The sequence below is a fragment of the Somniosus microcephalus genome, chromosome 22 (genome assembly GCF_052327205.1).
Source record: "Somniosus microcephalus isolate GS21.2 chromosome 22, FLI_Smic_1.0, whole genome shotgun sequence".
NCBI classification, from domain to species: domain Eukaryota; kingdom Metazoa; phylum Chordata; class Chondrichthyes; order Squaliformes; family Somniosidae; genus Somniosus; species Somniosus microcephalus.
In genome coordinates this window covers 68,299,827-68,322,821 of record NC_141008.1, presented here as the reverse complement: position 1 = coordinate 68,322,821, position 22,995 = coordinate 68,299,827, and the positions used below count along the sequence as shown (strand labels likewise).

The 22,995-nt window shown below is 43.3% G+C and overlaps 2 protein-coding genes across 2 annotated transcripts in view; both read right to left on the bottom strand.

The window, feature by feature from the left end:
* Window positions 1-1,848: 1,848 nt before the first annotated feature.
* Window positions 1,849-17,427, bottom strand: LOC147102498 (dehydrogenase/reductase SDR family member 13-like). The gene is made up of 5 exons (XM_085965013.1): window positions 17,238-17,427; window positions 16,821-16,939; window positions 13,614-13,737; window positions 6,309-6,620; window positions 1,849-4,278 (listed from the first exon to the last, which is right to left on the bottom strand). The coding sequence occupies exons 1-5, from the start codon at window positions 17,362-17,364 to the stop codon at window positions 4,013-4,015; spliced, it is 948 nt and encodes a 315-aa protein (XP_085821139.1). The 5' UTR covers window positions 17,365-17,427; the 3' UTR covers window positions 1,849-4,012.
* A 3,959-nt stretch (window positions 17,428-21,386) lies between these two features.
* phf12b (PHD finger protein 12b) overlaps window positions 21,387-22,995 on the bottom strand; it is a 73,304-nt gene continuing 71,695 nt past the window's right edge. Inside the window, exon 15 of the mRNA XM_085965012.1 lies at window positions 21,387-22,559. Coding sequence (XP_085821138.1) covers window positions 22,231-22,559 — 329 coding nt within the window. The 3' untranslated portion in view covers window positions 21,387-22,230. The remainder of the gene's footprint in view (window positions 22,560-22,995) is intronic.

Sequence of the window (22,995 nt, the reverse complement as noted above, 5' to 3'; positions counted from 1 at the left end):
TATTGACTCCTCCCCCCCAGCCCACCTGTATTGACTCCTCCGCCCAGCCCACCTGTATTGACTCCTCCCCCCAGCCCACCTGTATTGACTCCTCCCCCCCAGCCCACCTGTATTGACTCTCCCCCCCAGCCCACCTGTATTGACTCCTCCCCCCAGCCCACCTGTATTGACTCCTCCCCCAGCCCACCTGTATTGACTCCTCCCCCAGCCCACCTGTATTGACTCCTCCCCCAGCCCACCTGTATTGACTCCTCCCCCCAGCCCACCTGTATTGACTCCTCCCCCAGCCCACCTGTATTGACTCCTCCACCCAGCCCTCCTGTATTGACTCCTCCACCCAGCCCTCCTGTATTGACTCCTCCCCCCAGCCCACCTGTATTGACTCCTCCCCCCAGCCCACCTGTATTGACTCCTCCCCCAGCCCACCTGTATTGACTCCTCCACCCAGCCCTCCTGTATTGACTCCTCCACCCAGCCCTCCTGTATTGACTCCTCCCCCCAGCCCACCTGTATTGACTCCTCCCCCCAGCCCACCTGTATTGACTCCTCCCCCCAGCCCACCTGTATTGACTCCTCCCCCAGCCCACCTGTATTGACTCCTCCCCCCAGCCCTCCTGTATTGACTCCTCCCCCAGCCCACCTGTATTGACTCCTCCCCCAGCCCACCTGTATTGACTCCTCCACCCAGCCCTCCTGTATTGACTCCTCCCCCCAGCCCACCTGTATTGACTCCTCCCCCCAGCCCACCTGTATTGACTCCTCCCCCCAGCCCACCTGTATTGACTCCTCCCCCCAGCCCACCTGTATTGACTCCTCCCCCCCCAGCCCACCTGTATTGACTCCTCTCCTCCCCCCCCCCAGAGCCCTCTCCACCAGTAGCCGCTGCTGACATTGGAGCCGGTGATCTCCCTGGAGTGGCGGCTGTTGTGGCAGCGCCGGAAGATGTCCCGACGCCTGCGCGGCCGTTGCCCCGAGTAACGGCGTTACCCTGAAATCGGGACGCCACACAAAAAGTTCCGGACTGGCCGGCGTCCCGTCCCGTTTGGTTTCGCTGGCGGGTTAATGCCCGGGTCTGTGACACCCACCGCCCTTCCAGTTCTCACTGCGCCTGCGCCACGAACTCTTCTCATTGTTCAGGGAACTAAAAAAGTGATTTGACCTGTGGTGCAGTGTCACACTCTTAAATGTGTTTTGTGGGTTCAAGTCCCACTCCAGGGACCTGAGCACATAAATCCAGGCTGACACTCCAGTGCAGTGCTGAGGCAGTGCCGCACTATCAGAGGTGCCGTCTTTCGGACAAGACATTAAAGCGAGGCCCCGTCTGCCCTCTCAGGTGGATGTAAAACATCCCATGGCACTATTTTGAAGAAGAGCAGGGATGTTATCCTGGTCAATATTTATCCCTCAAATCAACATCTAAAACAGATTATTTGGCCATTATCATATTGCTGTTTGTGGGAGGTTGCTGTGCGCAAATTGGCTGCCGCGTTTCCTACATTACAGTGACTACACTTCAAGAAAAAACACTTCATTGGCTGTAAAGCGCTTTGGGACGTTCAGTGGTTGCAAAAGCCGCTATATAAATGCAAGTTTCTTTTTTTCCTTAACTATGCTCATTTATTGGTCCCAGTAATTGGACTTCCCTCGACAACTTTAAAAAAAAGTCCAATTTTTTCACTAAAGTTGCAATATTAACCATCTAATTTTAGGATTAAATCCAACTCAATCCAGCAATTACCCCCATAAAGTGAATTCCAAGTTAAGGGTTCAACCCAATTAAAGCTGGAAATGTTAATATCAGTATACTACAGTATAGTTGCAAAGCACACAGCTGCTTTCCCTGTTTGGCACTGTATCCGTGTATATAAGTCACAGCACAGCTGACTCTCAAGATATGAACCAGAGTTCACAGAATAGGTTAGAGACATTTATTTTAGAAAGTAACATTTTTTTTAAGAGTCCAGTGCATTTTGACACATACCAACTTACTGCAAATAAAGATGTACCTTGTTTCACATCCCTCCATGGCCTCGCCCCTCCCTATCTCTGTAATCTCCTTCAGCCCCACAACCACCACCACCGAGATATCTGCGCTCCTCTAATTCTGCCCTCTTGAGCATCCCTGATTATAATAGCTCAACCATTGGTGGCCGTGCCTTCTGTTGCCTAGGCCCTAAGCTCTGGAATTCCCTGCCTAAACCTCTCCGTCTCTCTACCTCTTTCCTCCTTCAAGACGCTCCTTAAAACCTACCAATTTGACCACGCCCTGCCCTAATTTCTCCTTATGTGGCTCGGTGTCAAATTTTTCTAACTTTTAATACTCCTGTGAAGTGTCTCGGGATGTTTTACTACATTAAAGGCGCTGTATAAATACAAGTTGTTGTGTGAATTATTTAGAGTCATACAGACATCACATCAATCATTTAAGAACATAGCAAGAGTTATTGTGCATAGAATTTAGATTAGCCATAAGACATGATTTACAAATGATCAACCAGTTACTCCAAAACAACTAGGAGAGGAAGCATGTTTTTTATTGAAGCACTCAAATTAGAAAACTCTATTGTAGTGCAAAAATGGACATATACCAAATGTACTGAAGTATCAGATAAAACCTTCCTATTGAGCATGAAGGAATATGTGGGCAGTTAGTGCCAGTGGTCCAAGTTTCATTTTGCTTTTTTTGGCCTATCAACCTTTATTTTGCTTTTTTCTGGTCCAGTAGAAGGTTCTGTCAGGAAATAAGCATCCAAGATAATTCTCTTATATGGCTGCAGTACTGGAGACTGACCATTCAATGGTGCTGTAACAGACTTCAACCCTGAATTACACAGTAATTCCAGTTGTCGCGTCAGATTCCAGCCATGTTGTAACGCTGTGCAGACACAAAGCAACCAAAATGAAAGAAATTTCAGCAAAAAATTAATGTCAAAAAGAAAACACAGAACTGCGAGGTTTAAACAGAAAATAAATGGAAACTGAAGGAGAGATCACAAAAGATGAAAATATGTCAATTAGAGATTTAAAAGTGATATACACACATATACACATGGGTCAATTGCAGTTCTTTGCTGAATTAGCTGATTGTAGCCAAAGTGCTGGTGGAGCATTATAATTTGGCTACAATCTCCCTGGACTGGAGAGGCAAAGGGGAATTAAACAAAAAAAAAACAGGATTTTCATCTGTTGTCACTACGCAGTGACCTTGCTGAAAAGAAGCAGGTGGGGTTACAGAGTGAGGACTGAATTGGACTCAGTAATCTGCTATCATATCCTTACAAAAGAATGGCCACTTTGACAAGGTATGAAGGATCACTGTTTCCGCTGAACCACGCCACTGCACCTTCAGAAGAGGGAGAAATAGATAGTCGGGGAAATAAATATCTGCATCTGCTATTCAGGTAGCCACAAGATAAAGAACCACAATTTTTCTGGATCAAGTAATCTCTCAGAAGTCAAAATTGACAACTTTTACTGTACACTGATCCTGGGCACTAACCCAGAAAATATATTTCATCTATGTATCAGTGCTGCACTGGTCCTATTGATCTCCATCTGTCAAACTCTACTGAGAGGTGGAATAGAAAGTGAAATAGTTCACTGTTCCTGTATCGAATCAAGAGTTAAAGAAATGTGATTCATTTCTATTGGGTCTTTTGGAGTGCCTTTACTGAAGAGTTAGTCTAAAATCCATTTTTCTATCTGGTTTGTCAGAATGTCTTTTGGTGGAGTTTGTAGTTTTTAACCTTAAAGGGAAAGGGTCGTCTAAGGGAAGAGTACATTATGTTCCAAGTAGTTTGAACAAAAACAACCCTCTAAGATTTACTTTCCCCTTTAACTGTTCCTATCAGTTCTTTATTCGTTACTGCAATTTGGAAGACCCTGTACAAAAAGTGAAAAAAAAGCTTCTCTGCTGTAAATGTTGGCAGAACGTTTTCACACATAAATTGGTGAAAATGCTCACAGGCCTTTACAAATAAACTGACATTCTTCGAACGACTTTCTTCACGAGTTATTGGCTGCAGAGTCCAGCCATCCTTTCACTGGCTTCCCAGAGTTTTCTGGCCACCGCATCATCTCGTGCATGAGGCAGGACCTGCTGCACCTTGCAGTCGGCAAAGTACCTGCCACTGAACTTCTCAATACCTTCTTGCACGGCACAGTAGATGGATGTCTGAGCCCCATCAGCTGGGGTGCGAAAGAAAAGGGTAGCGATAGGGACAAAAAACACTTTCTGCCAGCATTTCAAATTACGAAACGCGTCAGTGTTCACAATACCTGCAAAAGGGAAAGAAAAAAAAATGATTTTGAACACAGATTTTGTGATAAAAAATATTTAACTTGTCAATCAATGAATGTGTAGGAAAACCAGATTCTTTTAATTGTTAACCATTTTACAAGTTTTAAATTCCACCCAATTATACTATCTATATATTATTAGAAGTCTTGTGTCGGGCACGCGCTTCCTGGCCACAAATCTTACTTCCCTTGGTCACGATTGGCCTGAGGACGGTTACTGGCAAGACCAAAACCATTGTCTTTGGTCCCCGCCACAAACTCTGTTCCCTGACCACCGTCTCCCTGGTAACTGTCTGAAGCTGAGCCAGACTGTTCGCAACCTCGGTGTTGTGTTTGGCTCAGAGATGAGCTTCCAACCACAGACCCGCTCCATCACCAAGACTGCCTACTTCCACCTCCGTAACATCGCCCAACACCGACCCTGCCTCAGCTCATCCATGCCTTTGTTACCTCTGGACTTGATTATTCCAATGCTCTCTTGGCCGGCCTCCCATCTTCCACCCTACGCAAACTTGCCCTCATCTAAAACTCTGCTGCCCGTATCTTAACTCGCACCAAGTCCTGTTGACCCATCAACCTTTGCTTGCTGACCTGCCCTGGCTCCCAGTCCGACAATGCCTAAATTTTAAAATCCTCATCCTGGTTTTCAAATCCCTCCATGGCCTCATCCCTCCCTATCTATGCAACCTCCTCCAGTCCTACAACCCTCGGAGATCTCTGCGCTCCTCTAATTCTGGCATCTTGCGCATCCCCAATTTTATTACTCCACCATTGGTGGCCGTGCTTTCAGCTGCCTTGGCCCCAAGCTCTGGAATTCCCTCCCTAAACCTCTCCGCCTCTCGACCCCTCTCTCTTCCTTTAAGATGCTCCTTAAAACCTACTTCTTTGACCACGCTTTTGGTCATCTGTCTTGATATGTCCTTCTGTGGCTTGGTGTCAAAATTTTTATTGCTAACTCTCTTATTAAGTGCCTTGGGACATTCTGCTACATTAAAGGGAAGTTGTTCTTGTTATGATCTGATTTGCATTACCTGAAAGGGTGGTGGAATCAGATTCCAGAGGAACTTTCAAAAGGCATTCGGACATGTATCTGAAGAGAACTAATTTGCAGGGCTATGAGGAGAAAGCGGAGTGTGGGACAGCTCTTTCAAAGGCCCATCACAGGCACGATGGGCCGAATGGCCACCTTCTGTGCAGTAATATTCTATGATTCTACCCTGTGCTAGAGAAAGGGAACAATAGCTATTGAATGGTCCTTGTTGGAAAGAGCATGTGTGTCAAGGGACAACAGGAGCAGGCTCAGTTGTGCTACCCTAGATGATAAAGTAGCCCACTGTCACTATTGAGGCTCCCATGTGAAGAATGACCATTTGCGTGGAGGCACCAGAGGTCTGCTACTTGTGTATGTCTCATCAAAGGAGAAGAAATCAGGGGGGAAAATCAGGAGCCAATAAGTGGTAACCAGGGATGTAAGCAAGTTTTAAAAAATCTCATTACATATGTCTTATCCTCAAACTTAGGTCTCCCACCTCCACAAGAACGTTCCAACGCATAAGCAGACTCAGACTGATAGAAAAAGACCCAAGCCCGGTTAATTAATTTATCTTTTTGTTTTCATTAACCTGCCACATGCTATCTCCATCTGAGCGAATGGCTGCTCTCACGGCCACTCTGCAGCCAGTTGTTAGGAGGTGTCCATGAGTGGTGCAAGGTGATTGGGGAACAAGCTCAATGTCTATTCTCAACTACAAGAAATTATCCATATATGGTAAAGAGCTGCAGCGACCTGCACTTGTTTACACAGACACACCATTTTGAAAACAAAATGGTGGCCTTTTAAAGTTGACCAATGTGCTGCTCTTTTACGGGTTTTTAAATTGTTTAAACCGAAAAAAAAGCATTTCAGCCCCACCCAATGAAAACCATATCTATTGTATTTCTAGATTCACACTGAAGAAAACAGGGGTTGTAGTATGTAAAATATATCTGTGAAATAATTCGCTGCTCACCTGGATGAACAGAATAGCAGCTAACGTTAGTTCCCTCCAAACAATTGGCAAGTTCTCTGGCAAAAAGTACGTTGCATAGTTTGCTGCAGCTGTAGTTCCTAATCAAACGGATTGAGCCTTCACCAGGAGGGTTCAGGTTACTGAAATCTACTTTGCCAATACGGTAAGCTGCAGAAGTGACAACAACAACGCGGCTCGGGGCACACTGCTTCAGCCGATCCAAGAGGAGCAGAGTGAGAAGAAAGTGGCCCAAGTGGTTTACTTCCCAAGCCGTGTTGAATCCATCAGCCGTCCTGCTATCTTCTGCAGTACCTGCAGAATAAAGAAATCTTGTTACTTCTCAACCCGCTTTAGCGTCGATGCCGGCGGTGTCAGCCTTTGGATGAGACGTTAAACTGAGGCCGTGCTGGCCTGTTTAGCTGAATGCTAAAGATCTCATGGAATTAGTCAAAGACGAGCAGAGACTTCTCGGACTTTCCTTGCCAACATTCTTCCTGTAAACAATACTGCCAAAAACAGATCAATTGTTTATTCAACTCGCTGCTCTTTGTGCAAAATGGCAGCTATGTTTGCTCACACGACAGTCACTATACTTCAGAGGAATCCCTTGCATGTGAAGCACTCAGACATTTCTGAGAGACTTGACATACAAATGCAAGTTTTCGTTAATCCGAATAAATACACAGACTTTACTTTTATTTCTTTAAAAATTCAACGTTGGATTGCAATTGCTATGTGCATGAAATACTGCAATTCTAAATATTCAGCAGCAGTGTTCCCTGATGGCTCGGTGAGGAAATGTATCGTGTGGTGTGGAATGAGCCGTGCCGATCTGGAGAGTCCCAGAGGTGTGATCCTTAGCCTGTGGTGAGTTAGCTGATCGCAGCGGAAAAAAGTGGAGATGCTACAATTAGCCTGAGTATCTCTGGGATACTGAAAGGGGAAAAATATGAATCAGACAGAGTTCCTGATGGAAAGAGCGCGCGTGTGGCTGTCAGGCGAAGACATGGTTGCCATGGTTGAATATCCTGTCATCATTCACTCTCCACGGTCACATAGAAGAATAGCTACTTAAGTGAGGTAGCAGAGAGCTGTTATTACCCACAGAACTGTACCCCAGCAAGAATCAGCAATTTCAGGAGGAGAGGGTAGAAAATTAGGAAATAAAACAAAAGAATGTATGCGCAAAAGAAAAGGTCAAGATTAAGAGGCCATTCAGCCCATCAAGCTCATACTCCAGTACGATCGCAAAATACTGCAGATGCTGGAAATCCGAAATAACAACAGAAAACGCTGGAAAAACTTAGCAGGCCCGGGCAACATCCGTGGAGAGAGAAACAGAGTTAACGTTTCAGGTCGAAGACCCTTCTTCAGAACTGAGAAAGGTTCTGAAGAAGGGTTTCGACCTGAAACGTTGACTTTGTTTCTCTCTCCACGGATGTTGCCTGGCCTGCTGAGATTTTCCAGCGTTTTCTGTTTTTTTATTTCATACTCCAGTATTTCAATTCAACCAGCCAAATCAATCATTCACCTGCATCTTAAACTTCCCCAGTGTCTTTGATTCCTCGACCTTTCCCAATAGAGCATTCCAGACATTTGTCACCCGTTGCAATAATGAAATATTTTCTAAGCTGTTTTCACTGATTTAAATTTATGTCCCTCTGTTCGCCTGGCCTGACTGACAAAAGTAGTATTCAGCTTATCTATGCCAGTTAATACTTTATATATATCCCAATGAAGCTGCCCCTTAAACGTCTCTCTGAGCCGTAGGGGTTACACTCTCTTTCTTCATAGCTCATCCCCTTTACACTTGTGGAATCGCTCTTCTTGCTCTTTGCTGCACCCTTTCTATTACATGTATGTCTATTTTGAAGTGTGGCAGCAGGATTGCATAGTATTTCAAATGAGGTCTGAGCAGTGCATTGATAAAGCCTCAGCATAACCTCTGTAGATTTATACTCCACTCTTCTATGTATAATTTCATTCTATTTGTTTCTCCACATTGTCTTGGCATTGAAAGGGAGGAGCCTATTATCATTTCAATCCCTTTGCAAAGTTTCCCAGTAATAATCCTATTCCCTTCACTGTATACCGATGTTGCCCATTCTTACTTCCACTGTGCAATATTTCATGTGAATTTGTCAATATTAAATTTAATTTACCATTCTTCCACCAATGTGAATAACAGATCTGAATCCTTTTGCCAAACCTAAACTGTATCTTCCGCCCCTACTGCACTCTTACTATCATCTGTAAATTTAACAAGCTTGACATGAATCTTGCCATTCATGTAGAAATGACTTATGAAATATACTGGGTGGCCTGCTGGTGGCGCTGTCCAGGGAGAGTATAAATACTCGGGCACGGGCCCATCTTGCTCAGGGACAATTTGTAAACAGGAACTAGTGAAGGACACAACTAGACTTCCATGTTGTAAAACAGTCGATTAAAGCCTTGTTTAATACTCTGACCAAGTGCCTAGTAGTTTTCTTACGTCAAAGCTTATGGTTGGTTTCTGCATTCAGATCATTTAATTAGATAGGAAATAACAAAGGTGAAAGCACTGAGCCCTCCCACCAAGATACCAATCAGCAACCCCCCAACCGCGTCCCCCACCCCCCATGACAAGTACTATCTGCTGCAGATTTTTTTTTTGTTAAATCCAGTTTATTATCCAATCCCACGTTCTACTATGGATTCTGATTTTTGTTTCATTCGTAGTCTTTCATGTGCGTCTTTGATCTACATCATTTCATGGGATATTCCTTTCTATTAAGCAATTTTTTTTGAGGTGGGGATATTGCATCCAAATTTTACCTTTGCAAATATGCCAGTCATAGATTGCTTATTATTGTTGCTGGGAAAGAGAGAATTGGGTTTCTCTACCTATCCTGGGAACCCACACATGAAAGTTGTACGATTCATCACCATTAGAATGCAGTAGATGCATTATGGAGAGTTTCACTTTTATATTCTGGCACAGCGGTTACTTATTTCTGACCTAACCAACAAGTCCCCTCTCTTAACCATGTTTGTAAATGTTTGTAATCTGCTTCTAGTTGTGTACAATCCCTGTGGGTGAACCATGGCATGTTACTTTCAGAGTGTGGTAAACCACTGTTTGTATTCCTGTTTGTCCTGTTTGTATTCCACTGTGTACATGCCTGGACATGCCTCGGCTGACTCCTCCCACAGGTCCTAGTATAAAGGTGACTGCTCCCCAGCCCTTGGTATCCTGGACCGGTCGACCACTCGAGGCAGACCTCCATTCTGTTGTTAATAAAAGCCTTTAGTTACTCTTCTAACTCTCAGTCTTTTATGAGTAATTGATAGCGCATCACAGAGAAAGTGGTAAATGAAAAGCTCTGCTATGCTATGTTTTTATCTGCTGCAATGACCAACATACCAGACAATCATCAAGCTTGAACTCGTGATGCTGTTTGTTATCAATGAGATGAACTTTTGTATGGAAGCAGAAGTCACGAATGTACGTTAACCCTCCGAGTGCTAAATGGAGGTTAAAAATGTGATGCTTTGCCTGTGCTCTATTGTCTGCATGTTTGAGACAGAAAATAGTTGTAATATTGAAACTAAACAAGTGTACATTTATTGAAGTGTTACACCTTCAAATATATATTAATCAATCTGTCATGGCATTGGGAGTGAAGACCAAGCTTACTCTTCAGGTAAAAGTGAGGGGGATTATTTAAACCAGGCACACAGACATCATTTAGTGCCTATTTTAAAGTCATACATTCTGTCCTTAAGTTTATATTGCCATTATTGCTGGGAAAGAGAGAATTGGGTTTCTCTACATACCCCGAGAACCCACACATGAAAGTTGCATTTATAGTATAAATTGCGTAAGTAATTTGCCCCACGATAATTGCACCCTGATGTCAGTGGTGACACTGCAGTGCCCCCACTGGGGAGAGGTTCTAATTACACCATGAGAAGTTTACATAGACAGTTTCCATTATAATTGTGGACACAGGAATTTATAATGGGGGGGAAAAAAAAAAAGACGAAGTGCGTGCAGATGTAAGATTTTCAATATACTAATGGACTTAAGTAAAATACTGGGTTCATGAAATCATATTTAGTCTCTTGCTGTAGAAAAAGTTTAGTGAGGAAATCTCACACACAAAAAAGAACAATCTGTTTCAAAGGAGTATGGTTAATTTTAAAATCTCCAGGGACTCCCAGCCATGAAAAAATCAGCTCACACTCCACATTTTGATATAAACCTTAATTTTTTAGAAAAAGAACTATTCCGATGTTTGCAAGTAATGTTATGTCAGCAAATAAAAATGTCAATACATTTAAAGATTTTAAAAACTTCTGCTTGTTATCTCTTACCCCCTCCCCCAATTATCTAAAACAATTTTACCAAATTATTTATTCAGTGCCATCCATTCCCGTCAGGATCCATGTTGTTCAAAACTGGCCTATAATTGGCTGAAATCCAATTGAGTCAAGACATGAAATATTGACACTGATTTTTGACCTTTTTTTGCCAGTCGAATTGATAAGGTATCTCATCAATAGTTCTGTTACAGCTATTGTGCTCTGATGAAATAATTTGGTGGCACTCTAAGGGTTAAAAAAAATACATGCACCTGCTGCCCTTGTCCTTCTAGGTGGTAGAGGCCACGGGTTTGGGAGGTGCTGTCAAAGAAACCTTGGCGAGTTGCTGCAGTTTATCTTGTACATCTTGCAGTATGTACCATCTAGAAGATGCACTGCAGCAACTCACCAAGGTTTCTTCAACAGCCCTTCCCAAACCCGCGACCTCTACAGCCTAGAAGGACAAGGGCAGCAGGCGCGTGAGCACACCACCACCTCCAAGTTCCCCTCCAAGTCACACATAATCCTGACTTGGAAATATATCGCCGTTCCTTCATTGTCACTGGGTCAAAATCCTGGAAGTCCCTCCCTAACAGCACTGCAGTGGTTCCAGAAGACGGCTCACCACCACCTTCTCAAGGGCAATTAGGGATGGGCAATAAATGCTGGCATTGCCAGCGACGCCCATACCCCGTGAATGAATTTAAAAAAAAGGTTAACCGGAGGCCCTGTCTGGCTGTTCCAGTGGTTCATTGGACATAAATGATTTCAGAGTTTTCCCGTAATCCTGAATATCATTTCTCCCTCAACCAACACCACTAAAAACAGATTATCTGCCCATTCACTCATTCGTGGGCTGTTTATCGGACTTTGGCTGCTACATTTGCCCACATTTCAGTGATTACATTTCAAAAATGTATCTAATGGTTCTAAACTCCTGTTTGTTACCGTGATAATGTGAAAGGGGCATACAAATAGTAGTTCTTTCATTTGATACCTTTATTTTAAACTTAAAAAAAATTAGGTCAGAGATTGATACTTACAGTTTCCTTAAACCATTAATATTTAAAAAAATGCTACCTTAAAAATCAGCCAGTGCAAATAAATGCTCAAAAACATTGTGATGGATTTATCCCGTTACAAGTTAGAAGAAATTCTGTATTTTATATCTTTCTATTTAATTTGTAGCTATCTTTCATAGAATTACACAGAATGTACAGCACAGAAACAGGCCATTCAACCCAACTGGTCCATGCTGGTGTTTATGCCACCTTACTTCATCTCACCCTATCAACATATCTTTCTATTCCTTTCTCTCTCATGTGTTTATCTTGCTTCTGCTTAAATGCACCTATGTTATTCACCTCAACTACTCCCTGTGGTAGCGAGTTTTACATTCTAACCACTCTCTGGGTAAAGAAGTTTCTCCTGAATTCCCTAATGGATTTATTCGTGACTATCTTATATTTATGACCCCTAGTTCTAGTCTACCCCACTAGTGGAAACATTTTCTCTACGTCTACCCTATCAAACCCCTTCATAATTTTAAAAACCTCCATCAGGTCACCCCTCAGTCTTCTCTTTTCTAGAGAAAAGAGCCCCAGCCTGTTCAAACTTTCCTGATAGTTATAACCTCTTAGTTCTGGTAATAATTTCTCTTTGCAAATTGGCTGCCGTGTTTCCTACATTACAACAGTGACTACACTTGGAAAAAGTACTTCTTTGGTGTAAAACGCTTTCGGACGTCCGGTGGTCGTGAAAGGCGCTATATAAATGCAAGTTCTTCCGTCTTTCTTTGAAATTATGCATCGAGAGTACACACTTCTCACCCTTTCTCTATGAGGCTTGAAAAGGCTCTGTGCTCGTGTGCTGTCCCCACATGATCTGTGATTCTTCAGAGGTTGGCATGCCTGTTTCAGGAGCGTTTACATCGAATTAACAGCACAGAAACAGGTCATTCGGCCCAACTGGTCTATGTCGCCGATTATGCTCCACCCGAACCTCCTCCCACCCTACTTCACCTGACCCTATCTACATGTCCTTCCATCTCATTCTCCCTCATGTACTTGTCTTGTGAACACACACATAGAGCAGATATCGAGCCCCGTACCCCCCCACCACACACTGAATGCGACTGTATCTCTCACTTCAGGTGAGGCTCGGCTCCTTTCCGCAAATTACAGATTCCTGTTTGTGTCTGTCGCTGAGCAACAGACACAATTATAGAATCTGTTGCATGGAAATAAATTCACAATCTGGTCAGAGCCCGGCCAACACACACCAACTGAGAGACTCAGGAAATAACACACGCCTCAAACAAAGCTCCCCCTCAGTAACCGGGCCAACCGCGGGCCGGGCCAACTGCAGGAAATCAGCTCCCTGTCGTGTTGTAATAATTTTAAATGGCTCTCCTTACTGCTTTGTGGAAGAGATTATTACTGTCTTCATATTTCTTTAAGTGGTGAGATAGTTGAGCGAACACTCATGTTGTCTGGTTTGGGACTCCAGTAATCTTTGAACACTAGCTAATAAAAGTGTATCTTTTGAAAGAATATAAGAACATCATAAGATGTAGGAGCAGGAGTAGGCCATTCAGCCCCTCGAGCCTGCTCCGCCATTCAATAAGATGATGGCTGATCTGATCTTGGCCTCAACTCCACTTCCCTGCCCGCTCCCCATAACCCTTGACCCCCTTATCGTTCAAAAATCTGTCTATCTCCACCTTGAATATACTCAACGACTGAGCCTCCACAGCTCTCTGGGGTAGAGAATTCCAAAGATTCACCTCCCTCTGAGAGAAGAAATTCCTCCTCATTTCCATTTGGCAGCACAGAGAATCCAATGCAAACCCTGATAAGTGAATTTAATGTCTGCGTACCAGTGAGTGTTAACTGGTTTACTAATATGGGCTGTCCCCAAGGTTAAACATTGGTTGTGAGAGAATGTTGAATTTCTTGCCTGCGTTATTGATGAGCACATGCAGCTGGGGCTCTGATTTCAGGAAAGTCTCTGCAAAAGCCCTCACTGATTTAAGACTCGCAAGATCAAGTTGCATAAAGATCACTTTGCTGTTGCCGCTCTTCTGTGGATGACAAATATACGTCTGCATTAAAGCATCCTGAAAATCACGAGTATACAGTACTTACTAAAAAAAAATCTTCCTCAAACCCTCTGGGTGTGACTTGCAGCTTTCGAGACTCTGCACTTTGTATCCGAGAGATATTTAGAAGTTGCTGTTTCACATTCCCGGTACGGGCTTAAAACCTGGTTATGAAGCAAGCTGAATACTTTTAAGCAAAACTTATTCTCCGTATAACTTGCCCCTCCGCCATCATTTTTGGTGTCTTTTCATGCTCCTCTCCTGACAGTGCTGACTTGTGTTGGATTACTGTTCCACGGGCGCAGCAGCACTCGCCACCCCGTATCTAGCCCAGGAGGCCATTCTTCACATGCAGGAGTCAATGAGTGTCAGCAGGCTATTTGACTGAAGAAGACAACATAGCCAATTGTAATCCTGTCGTTTGCAGTTATCAAAATACTACAATCATTAATGAAGCTGAAACACTGTCTGATTTTTCTTCTCCCTAGTCCAGGGCTGAGACCACAGCTAACTCGAGGCAATTTCGTTTTGGTATATTCACAGTTCTTTCCCTACCTCTGCTGAACTTGCTAACTCATTGTTTGGATATCGGGGCAGGGGATGGTGGGAAACAACTCTCTAGTACCTCGTCCAAGTAGCCACTCGTCGCTTAGGAGCATGGACAATGAGAATCAGCAGATTATTCAACCATGTGAGCTGTCAGAGCCACCTCCAACCCTGCTCTCACTAGAAGTGTACAAAGCACTTTTTCCACCAGCAGTCACTGGAAGCAAACAGACATAGAAACACTGGCTGATTTTCCCCTCCCTAGACTCGGGCATCAGGCCAATTGTATTGCCACCCTACTTGAGACCAGCTAATTGTCTCCTCTGGTATGCATGGTCTGGTCAGTATGAGTTAGATACAGATTACCTTTATCAACTGAGTCACTGAAGGAGCCACAATGAGCATCTTTTTACTACTTTGTTTTCTCCCAGGGTCCACTATTGGCCACAAATAAATCCCTTTCTCAAAAGCTCTTCCTTCCTAGCAGATCATTAAACAGCATCCCTCAATCAAAAGGTAACCATTAACGGTGAGTGGAGGAAGGGGCACATCACATCTTTCGATACGGTGCTAATATATGGACACGTTGCTTGGTGCTCTCGGCTACAGTAAGTGTCACCTTGGCTCAGTTGGTAGTAATCTCCACTCCAGTCAGGTTTTGGGTTCCACCCTAACTCCAGGCCAGTATAAGAGGCTGAGGGATGATGGGTGTGTTTTTTGAGGGAGTGAAAGCAGCAGTTTTACAAAGGAGGGGCATTAGTGCCTGAGCAAAGGGCAACATTGATGATGTCAGCAAGCACTGCGGCAAGGAGCGGCGATTGAGTCTTCGAATTGGGTGGGGAAGTGATCAAGACGTAGGAGAGGTTGAGAGAGCTGGAGGTATCAGAGAAGATGAGCCTGGTGAGGGCTCTGGGAGAAATTGCAGTGGTATGGGGTTAGGATTGGGATGGGAGAGAGGCTAGGAATGGACAGGGGTGGCAGAGGAAGAGATGGCAGCTGAGGCAACTATGTGAATGGTCTTGAACTTTAAGGCTACGTAATTCATTACATTAAGTGCTTTGAGGTTGTTTCTATGTAAATGCAAGTTTCGTATTTTCTTTCTACTGGACTTAAGCCAGGGATCCAGACCCTTAAATTCTACCCTAGCTCACCTGCATGTCTCGAGCACACTTGGAGTGTTGCTAGAAATCGAACATTCTGATTTTTAAAAAATTCATTCACGGGTTGTGGGTGGCGCTGGCAAGGCCAGCAATTATTGCCAATCCCTAATGTTGAGAGTCTAGTGAAGTAGGGGTGTCCAATCTATGGCCCATGAGCCATCTACACATGCCCTTTCCATCTAGCCCACAAAACCCCAGTGAAACAGTTTTGATTTGGGCTTGTATTTCTTAATCTGCCGGGATCACCGCAGATTAAGACAGTTCAGAAGGCTCAGTTCTCAGGACTGTTGCCTGATTGGTGAAGAACTCCATCCACAATTTAGCTTGAGGGAGGTTTTTAACGTTATTTTAAATTAAAAGAAAATTAACTTTGAGTTTGGCAGTCACGGTTGGTGGGTCACTGTAATTATTTATATGTGGCCCTCACAACTCCCTGGTACACAACTAAACGGCCCACAAAGACAAACATTTGGACACCAACAGAGGAATATAAATCATGGTTAATGTATAAAACTGCTGGCAAATATTAATCAAGGTTTTCTATTTTAAAGAAAAACAGATAGAATTTTAGAATGTGATCCCCAAAACACCAGTAAAAATTCTAGAATCCCATATAATAGCAACAGAATTTGACTTTAATTCAAACACAGTAAACCAGCAGCCAACAGAGGGAGGCAATCAGATGGTTAAGGCGGTCTGGGAGCTGAGTTGGCAGCACTCTCACCTCTGAATCAGAAGGTTGTGGAACGGAACTTGAACACAAAACACTAGGCTGACACTCCAGCGCAGTGCTGAGGGAGTGCTGCACTGTCGGAGGTGCCGTCTTTCTGATGAGACGTTAAACCGAGGCCCCGTGTGACCTCTCAGGTGGACGTAAAAGATCCCGCGGCACAATTTTGAATAACGGGAGCTCTCTCCAGTATCCTAGCCAACATTTATCCCTCACCCAACACCTAAAAAAGACGCATTGCTGTTTGTGGGACCTTGCTGTGCGCAAATTGGCTGCTGTGTTTCCTACATTACAAGTGACTACACCTCAAAAGTACTTCATTGGCTTTAAAGTGCCTTGGGACATCCTGAGGTTGTGAAAGCTACGATATAAATGCAAGTATTTCTTTACTTAGAAGAACCGGAAGGCAAAATATTAAGAACTATCCCCGAGAATCCAGGGTTTAGCTAATAAAAAATCCACTGAAACCAGTCTCAAATCAAAACCCCCCCACTAAAATATAAAAAATAAATCCATTGAAAACCGTCTCAATTCAAAAGCCCCGCTGCAATGTAAAGGACTAAAGGTTGCACTGGAGCTCTTGCACAGGCAGTTCTTGCTTTAGTAAGTGTTGACGGTACAACGATCACCTTCCTGATGTCGAAGACCGCCGCTTCGGCGCGCTGCTTGCTCCTGCAAGCCAGGATCACCCGGGCTCCCCGCCGGGCCATGTCCAGCGCCGTCTCCTTCCCGAGCCCCGTGTTTGCACCTGACACACACACCATGCAATGCAATTACAATTTGGACTTAATGCAACATTACAACCGGATCGGAAGGGTTAAACTGCAAAAAGTAAACAAACAACGCTCCCCATTAGGGGATTGTGAACCACTTACAGTCGCATGGCGACTAGATTTATATTGAGAGTTTGCACTAAATTTAAGCAACTAAAAGTTTCAGTTGTGAAAAGTGTAAGGGTTGCATTCCACAGGCCGGGAAGCCTGGCATTCATGCACTCAATGGCTATTCACAGTTGTGCGTCATTCAGAGCCACAAGATAGATGTACCTGTGACGATCACCGTCTTCCCTCTCAGCGAAGTGTCACTCCTGCATTGCGCGCCTTTCAGGAAGTTGTAATAAATTAACACGTACAAGGCGACCAGTATTACAGAAGCTGCTATCCAGGCCACCATGGCTGCTGCAGTGATACACACTGGTTACACGCCCCGTTATCTTCGGAGTAAAGACTGCCCCTTAAATACTCCCCGCAGCCCGATCCCCTGGATTTAAGTTGGTGTGTGAATGAAACTATGAATGGCTGTCCCCTTCAAGTTGCTGTCAGAGACTGAGCTTCCTTGACATTTTTTTAATAGTCAATAAAGATCAACAACAATAATTATAATAGTTCCCATAATTTATTTTGGCACAAAGCCTTTCCACTATCTACAAGGCACAAGTAAGGAGTGGGATGGAATACTCTCCACTTACCTGGATGAGTGCAGCTCCAACAACACTCAAGAAGCTCGACACCATCCAGGACAAAGCAGCCTGCTTGATTGGCACCCCATCCACCAACTTATATAATATGCTTTTTACTTTTAACCCATTTCAGCTTTGTTTTGGGAAAGCTGGCACGTTAAAGGAGGCGGAAAGGCCGAATTCATAAGGTAAGTGCATTGGCAGCACTACCTGCAAGCCAGGAAGGGCAGGAGTGTTTCTGTAATGTATATACCTTTAAGGGGGGGGGGGGGGAAACTATGTTTTACAGCTCATGTATACTGCAGTACCAGCAGTGACCACACCTGTATATAGCACTGAGTAGTAATCTGTACAGATCAGTTGCAGTGTGAGCCACGTTGAGTAAACACCTGTTGTACCGTTCTCCGCAGTCTGTGTCTTATTATACACGGACGCAACAGTTCCCCCCCGGCCCAAGAAGCTTACCAGCTTCACAATCCCCGACTCCCCCCCCCGCCACCTCACCCTACCCACAATCTCTCCCCCTGACCATGATCTCTTCCCCTTGTAATCTCTGCCCCCCACCACGAGCTCGCCTGGCCTGCGGCCTTGTGCCACAGGCTTTCCCGCCCGACAGGCAGCCAGCATATCAATCAGGCTGGCTGTCGGGCGGGAAACCTGCAAAAGCAAATTAAAAGACATCCTGCAGTTAACATCTGTATAGTGTCCGGGTTACCCAGTCCCAAACGCCTCCTCTCCCCCACACCGAACACGTCTCCCTGTTACTATCGGGGTCATAATCTCAGAATCAGCAGCACATGACCAATATAATGTACAGTATGTGAATTGCAAGAAAGTGGCTGCCAAGATTCTCTTGGATAAAGTGCGATTGTCTATAATCAAATATCACTTTGGCAGTTAACTGGGACTGATAGCCTGTGGGTTAGGGTTACAGTAAAATGCAGGTTGCTTGGCTAATAGCTTCTGCAACAGTGATCGCCTTGTACATTTTATTATAATGTTCTGAAAAGAGTTAAATGCAAGAGTAACACTTCGAGAGAGGGAAGATGCTGATAGTCAGAGGTGCATCTCCTTGTGGCTCTGAATAACACAACCGTTGGATAGCTGCTATGAATGCCGAGCTTCTAGGCCTAAAAAAACATAGACATTGCACTTTTAATGTTTTAGTTGTTAATTTGTGAAATTCCAATGCACATCTCAGTTGTGCAGTTGGAAACAGTTCACATTTTCAGAGGGGGGGGGGGGGGGGGGGGGAAAGTAAAATTCCAATCATGCCAAAAGCCAAATAGCCATTAGATCAGACCCTCATTTCAATGTCAAAATGTTACCAGTTCAACAAAAATATTTAAACTACTGAAGACACCAAAGCAGCAGTATATAAATGTTGCTCAGGCTAATGCTTACTGATAAGTTATTACCAACCCTATTACAACCGTCAAACACAAGGATTGCAATTATCAGTAAGAAAATTAACTAAAAATGAATAAATAAATGTGACAAACTGTCCATCTCACCAGTATTTTGGATTTGTAAGATCTCAGGGGAAGTAAAAGCAACCAAAAGAAACCACCTCATTGTTACACTCCAAATCTGTTGTACCTATTGTTCAGTGGGGTGTAGCACAGGCTGTCGGGTCTTTTTTGACCTCCAGCACCAAAGCCCATCTGATTGTTAATTTTGCATTCATCAGGGAGGCAATATTTGGCATTCCTATTCTGATCTACAGATTCCCTAATCCATCTGAAGCAGCAGATGGGGAAGCAAGGACAAGATCGCATCTAAGCTCACATATACCACTTTGGGGGATGGTTCGTGGTGACTAATGCCCATGGAACTGAACATGGATCAGCACCACCAGAAAGGAGGGAAAAAACGTTTAAAAGTGTTTAATGACTTAATTACATCATACTTATTACTAGTAACCATCAACCAAAACCTTAAGGTATTTGTGGCTTTTGCAAGTAGTTATGTACATTTGAGGTTTATACCATACAATAATCTCCACCTCGGTGCTTAGTGATGACATTGACTCATCATCTTTTACTTTTTGAAGTGGTGGCTTAATTTTCTTAAGTCTTCAGGATTCTGCTCAGTCACAGGCTAAGAATAACAGTAACAGATAAAAGCAACACCATTCCTGGTCTGGAAGCACCTCCTTAGCTTGGGAGTGTAATAAGACACCTTCTATCTTAGCTCAATTTGTTTCAGACAACTGAGGCAATAAGCATTTTTTTTTAGTCTGGTGTCCAAGAAGTCTGGGGGTCTGCAAGTTCATAACTATTCATATTTGTTGACTTACATTACTTTTATTGTATATGATTAAAAAAACATATTCTACCTGCCGGCACGGTTGTCCTTCAAATAGCTATTGTTTGGAATTTAGGACAGAGGGTGCCCAATGTTTTCAGGGGATCTGCCACACAGAAATGTTTCAAAACCACTGCTCCAGTCTACAGCTTAAATTGAACTTCATCTCTAAAGATCATTAAAGGGTTGAATGGTCATCACATTCTCCCACCCCCCCACAACCACCGAAATATTCAAGGATGGGCATCTTAATGTTAAACCCATTCACTGTCCATTCCTTTTCATACAATTCTGTTGAAAACAGCATGGGATTCTTCCTTTTTCCGAAGAACTGGGAAATACTCCACCTTCCTCTCCATCAGACTTTTATTTGAGATTGGGTGGGTATCTCAGAGTAGTCGAGAATGAGGCAAGTGAACAAATTGGGCCCATTCTACTGTTCATGCTGAAAGTGGACAAGTCACTCACTGATCCTGCCAATGAACAGAAGGCTAGCAAGTCAAATTGACCTAAATATTCACTTATCTTGTAGCCTGAGGTATATCAGCAGCACTTTTGGCCATCTTTCCCAACTGTTCTCGATCCTATTGCTTCTGAGGAACAAGTTGATAGTCAATTATCAATTCTATTATTTCAAACTAGTGAGCTTGAGCTCTTCAGCTGTTTGTTGGTAAGTTGTAGCCTATCGCTTCAAGCCTGCTGTTGCTGCCTATTGACAGGAGGGCAGGACTTTGTGCAGTCAACATTTTCTATGATTCCTGCCTTAGAACCAGTCCAATTGGCTGGTGTGGTATTGTCAATCTGCATTGAGAATCGGACTTCATTCCGCATTTCTAACTCTGGGATAGTTTTTCCCAATGTGGTTCCAACACAACCTAAATTCTCATCTGGAAAGAGGAGCAGTGGAGTAAGTGAGTACTTTATCGCCAAAAGCACGTCAGGCATCACTACTAAGGCTCTAATTTTAGGATCTCTTCCAACCTTATAAATAGCTTTTTGACTGCCATGAAAGCTGAATTACTGTAATGCGCAATCACAATGGACTGACAGACAGAGACCAGCAGTCATTATATTTAATGACAAGATCTTCCTGTTTATTAAAAAAAAACCTTTTTGTCTGAAATGACTGGAAATTAGAAATAATTTTCAAACTCAGATTTAGAAAGTTAATGTGGTACAAACAAGGGATATCAAACTGTAACAACATTGACCAGGAAGAAAAACTGAAGACAGTACAAGGCTATGTGTACTGTATATGGAATTGCACATTTTAGATCACGTGATCAGTTTATAATGTGTGGTTTTAAAGCAATAGGAATCCTGAAAAAATTGTCCATCTCATTTTATATCATTACCTACCAATGTGGAAGAGAATGGGTGAAGAATGATGATCGCACTCGGTGTTAAAATATTCAACTGCAACAAGGAGTTTTTCTTTAAAAAATCTGATGTATTTACAGTCATAATAGACAGGCAGAGACAGGAACTTGGAGTCAATTTTTTATATACAGAATACATGAAAGTGTCTGTTGTAAAATCTGAAACAATACATTAACTATTTACATTTGAACTACTGTGTGAAAAAGGACCTTAACAAGCTTACGACAAACTTTTACACTACAATACAACACAACGGCAGCTGGTGCCATACCACAAGTTTTTAGCATGTTACACATTTAAAAACCACTGACACCATTAAAGGTGCAATAACACAGACTCTACTTTAACACTTCTCCTTTCTCAGTCAAATAAAATACCATTGATATTGGAAAGGTTTTTTTTTTCCTCTTTAATCAGTACACAGCAGCTACTTGTAGTGCAAAAGTAGCAGAAAACATCTGGGTCATAGGATTCCAGATACATTAAATAAAACAATGATCAGAGTAGATAAACATATCCTTTTATGAAAACTTTGCACATATTTATAAAAACTATTGTCACTGGCACAAAATATAACAAGTCTTTGATTATTTGTACATGTTTAGGGATGCAGTCTGAATGTATCCTCGGCTTTTCCAGTTCGTTCTGCAAAGGGCTTTATACCATGACCTTCAGATAGGACCTTGCTTCTTTTTCCTCATTCAGTCAACATTTACAACTATGACAAGTTACATATTTAAAAGAGAAGTCATTATACAAATTCTATGTGCAACTGCCCACAAAATCTGAGCAAAAAAAAGAAAAAATGCTGAAGATACTTCATTCCATGCAATATAAAGACAGCTTCTTCGGTTCATGGCTCCCCGTTTAGTCCTATGTACATTTCAGAAACCTCATGGAACAGAGTTGGATCGTAACACTGGCACCTGATGAAGTTTCATCAAATGCTTCTGTTCTAAGTCAGCATCGTGTACTAGGGTTTCCTCCTCTTTCGGCTGCTTCATTGCAAACTCTGTGATGCTGAACACAAACTGCAGGCAACCAAGCTTGATGTAACTCCCATGATGCAGCAATGCTGTCCCTTCCCAGCCGGCTCCACTGCCACCTATTAGACTAGAGCTGCTGGCCTTGCAGTTACAGGTTTTACCATGCAGTCCCTGGCCTTGGGAACTCATGACCGTCTCTTCCTGTTCCTCCTCTTCCTTTCTGCTCTTACAATGTTCTGCAAACAAAATATCAAAAATATTTACCCTACAGGTCACAGTACAGGAAACTTCCGATTAACCGGCCCCTAAATAACCGGAAATCTCGGTTAACTGGCAAAATTCAGGAGTAGGTTCAGGTAACTTTTATTACTTTTTTTTACTCCATTTGTTGCTGTGCAAGGGTGTAGCTGCAGCTGTTGCTAAGCTACAGAGACGCTTGCAACTTGTGCCGATTGTTCTGAAGCCGAGGGTTTGTTGCTTTATACGGCGCTCTGAGCTCCGTATCTCTTACTATAATGTTCGGTTATCCGGAATTGTTGATGAACCGGCACCACGTCGGTCCCGTCTGTGCCGGATAACAGAAAGTTTCCTGTAAATGGAATGTTGCCCAGTGTTTCCAAACTGTGTTAGAATATTTAACCGTCTACAAGAAAATTCCACTTAAAATCAGCT

Excerpts from the sequence above, each read along its gene's own strand:
- LOC147102498 (XM_085965013.1), bottom strand. The coding sequence starts at position 17,364 with ATGGTGGCCTGGATAGCAGCTTCTGTAATACTGGTCGCCTTGTACGTG. Across the intron at positions 16,940-17,237 it reads GAAGACGGTGATCGTCACAG|GTGCAAACACGGGGCTCGGG; the intron begins GTACATCTATCT and ends TGTGTGTGTCAG. Across the intron at positions 6,621-13,613 it reads TGTGCTCATCAATAACGCAG|GTACTGCAGAAGATAGCAGG; the intron begins GCAAGAAATTCA and ends TTTATTCTGCAG.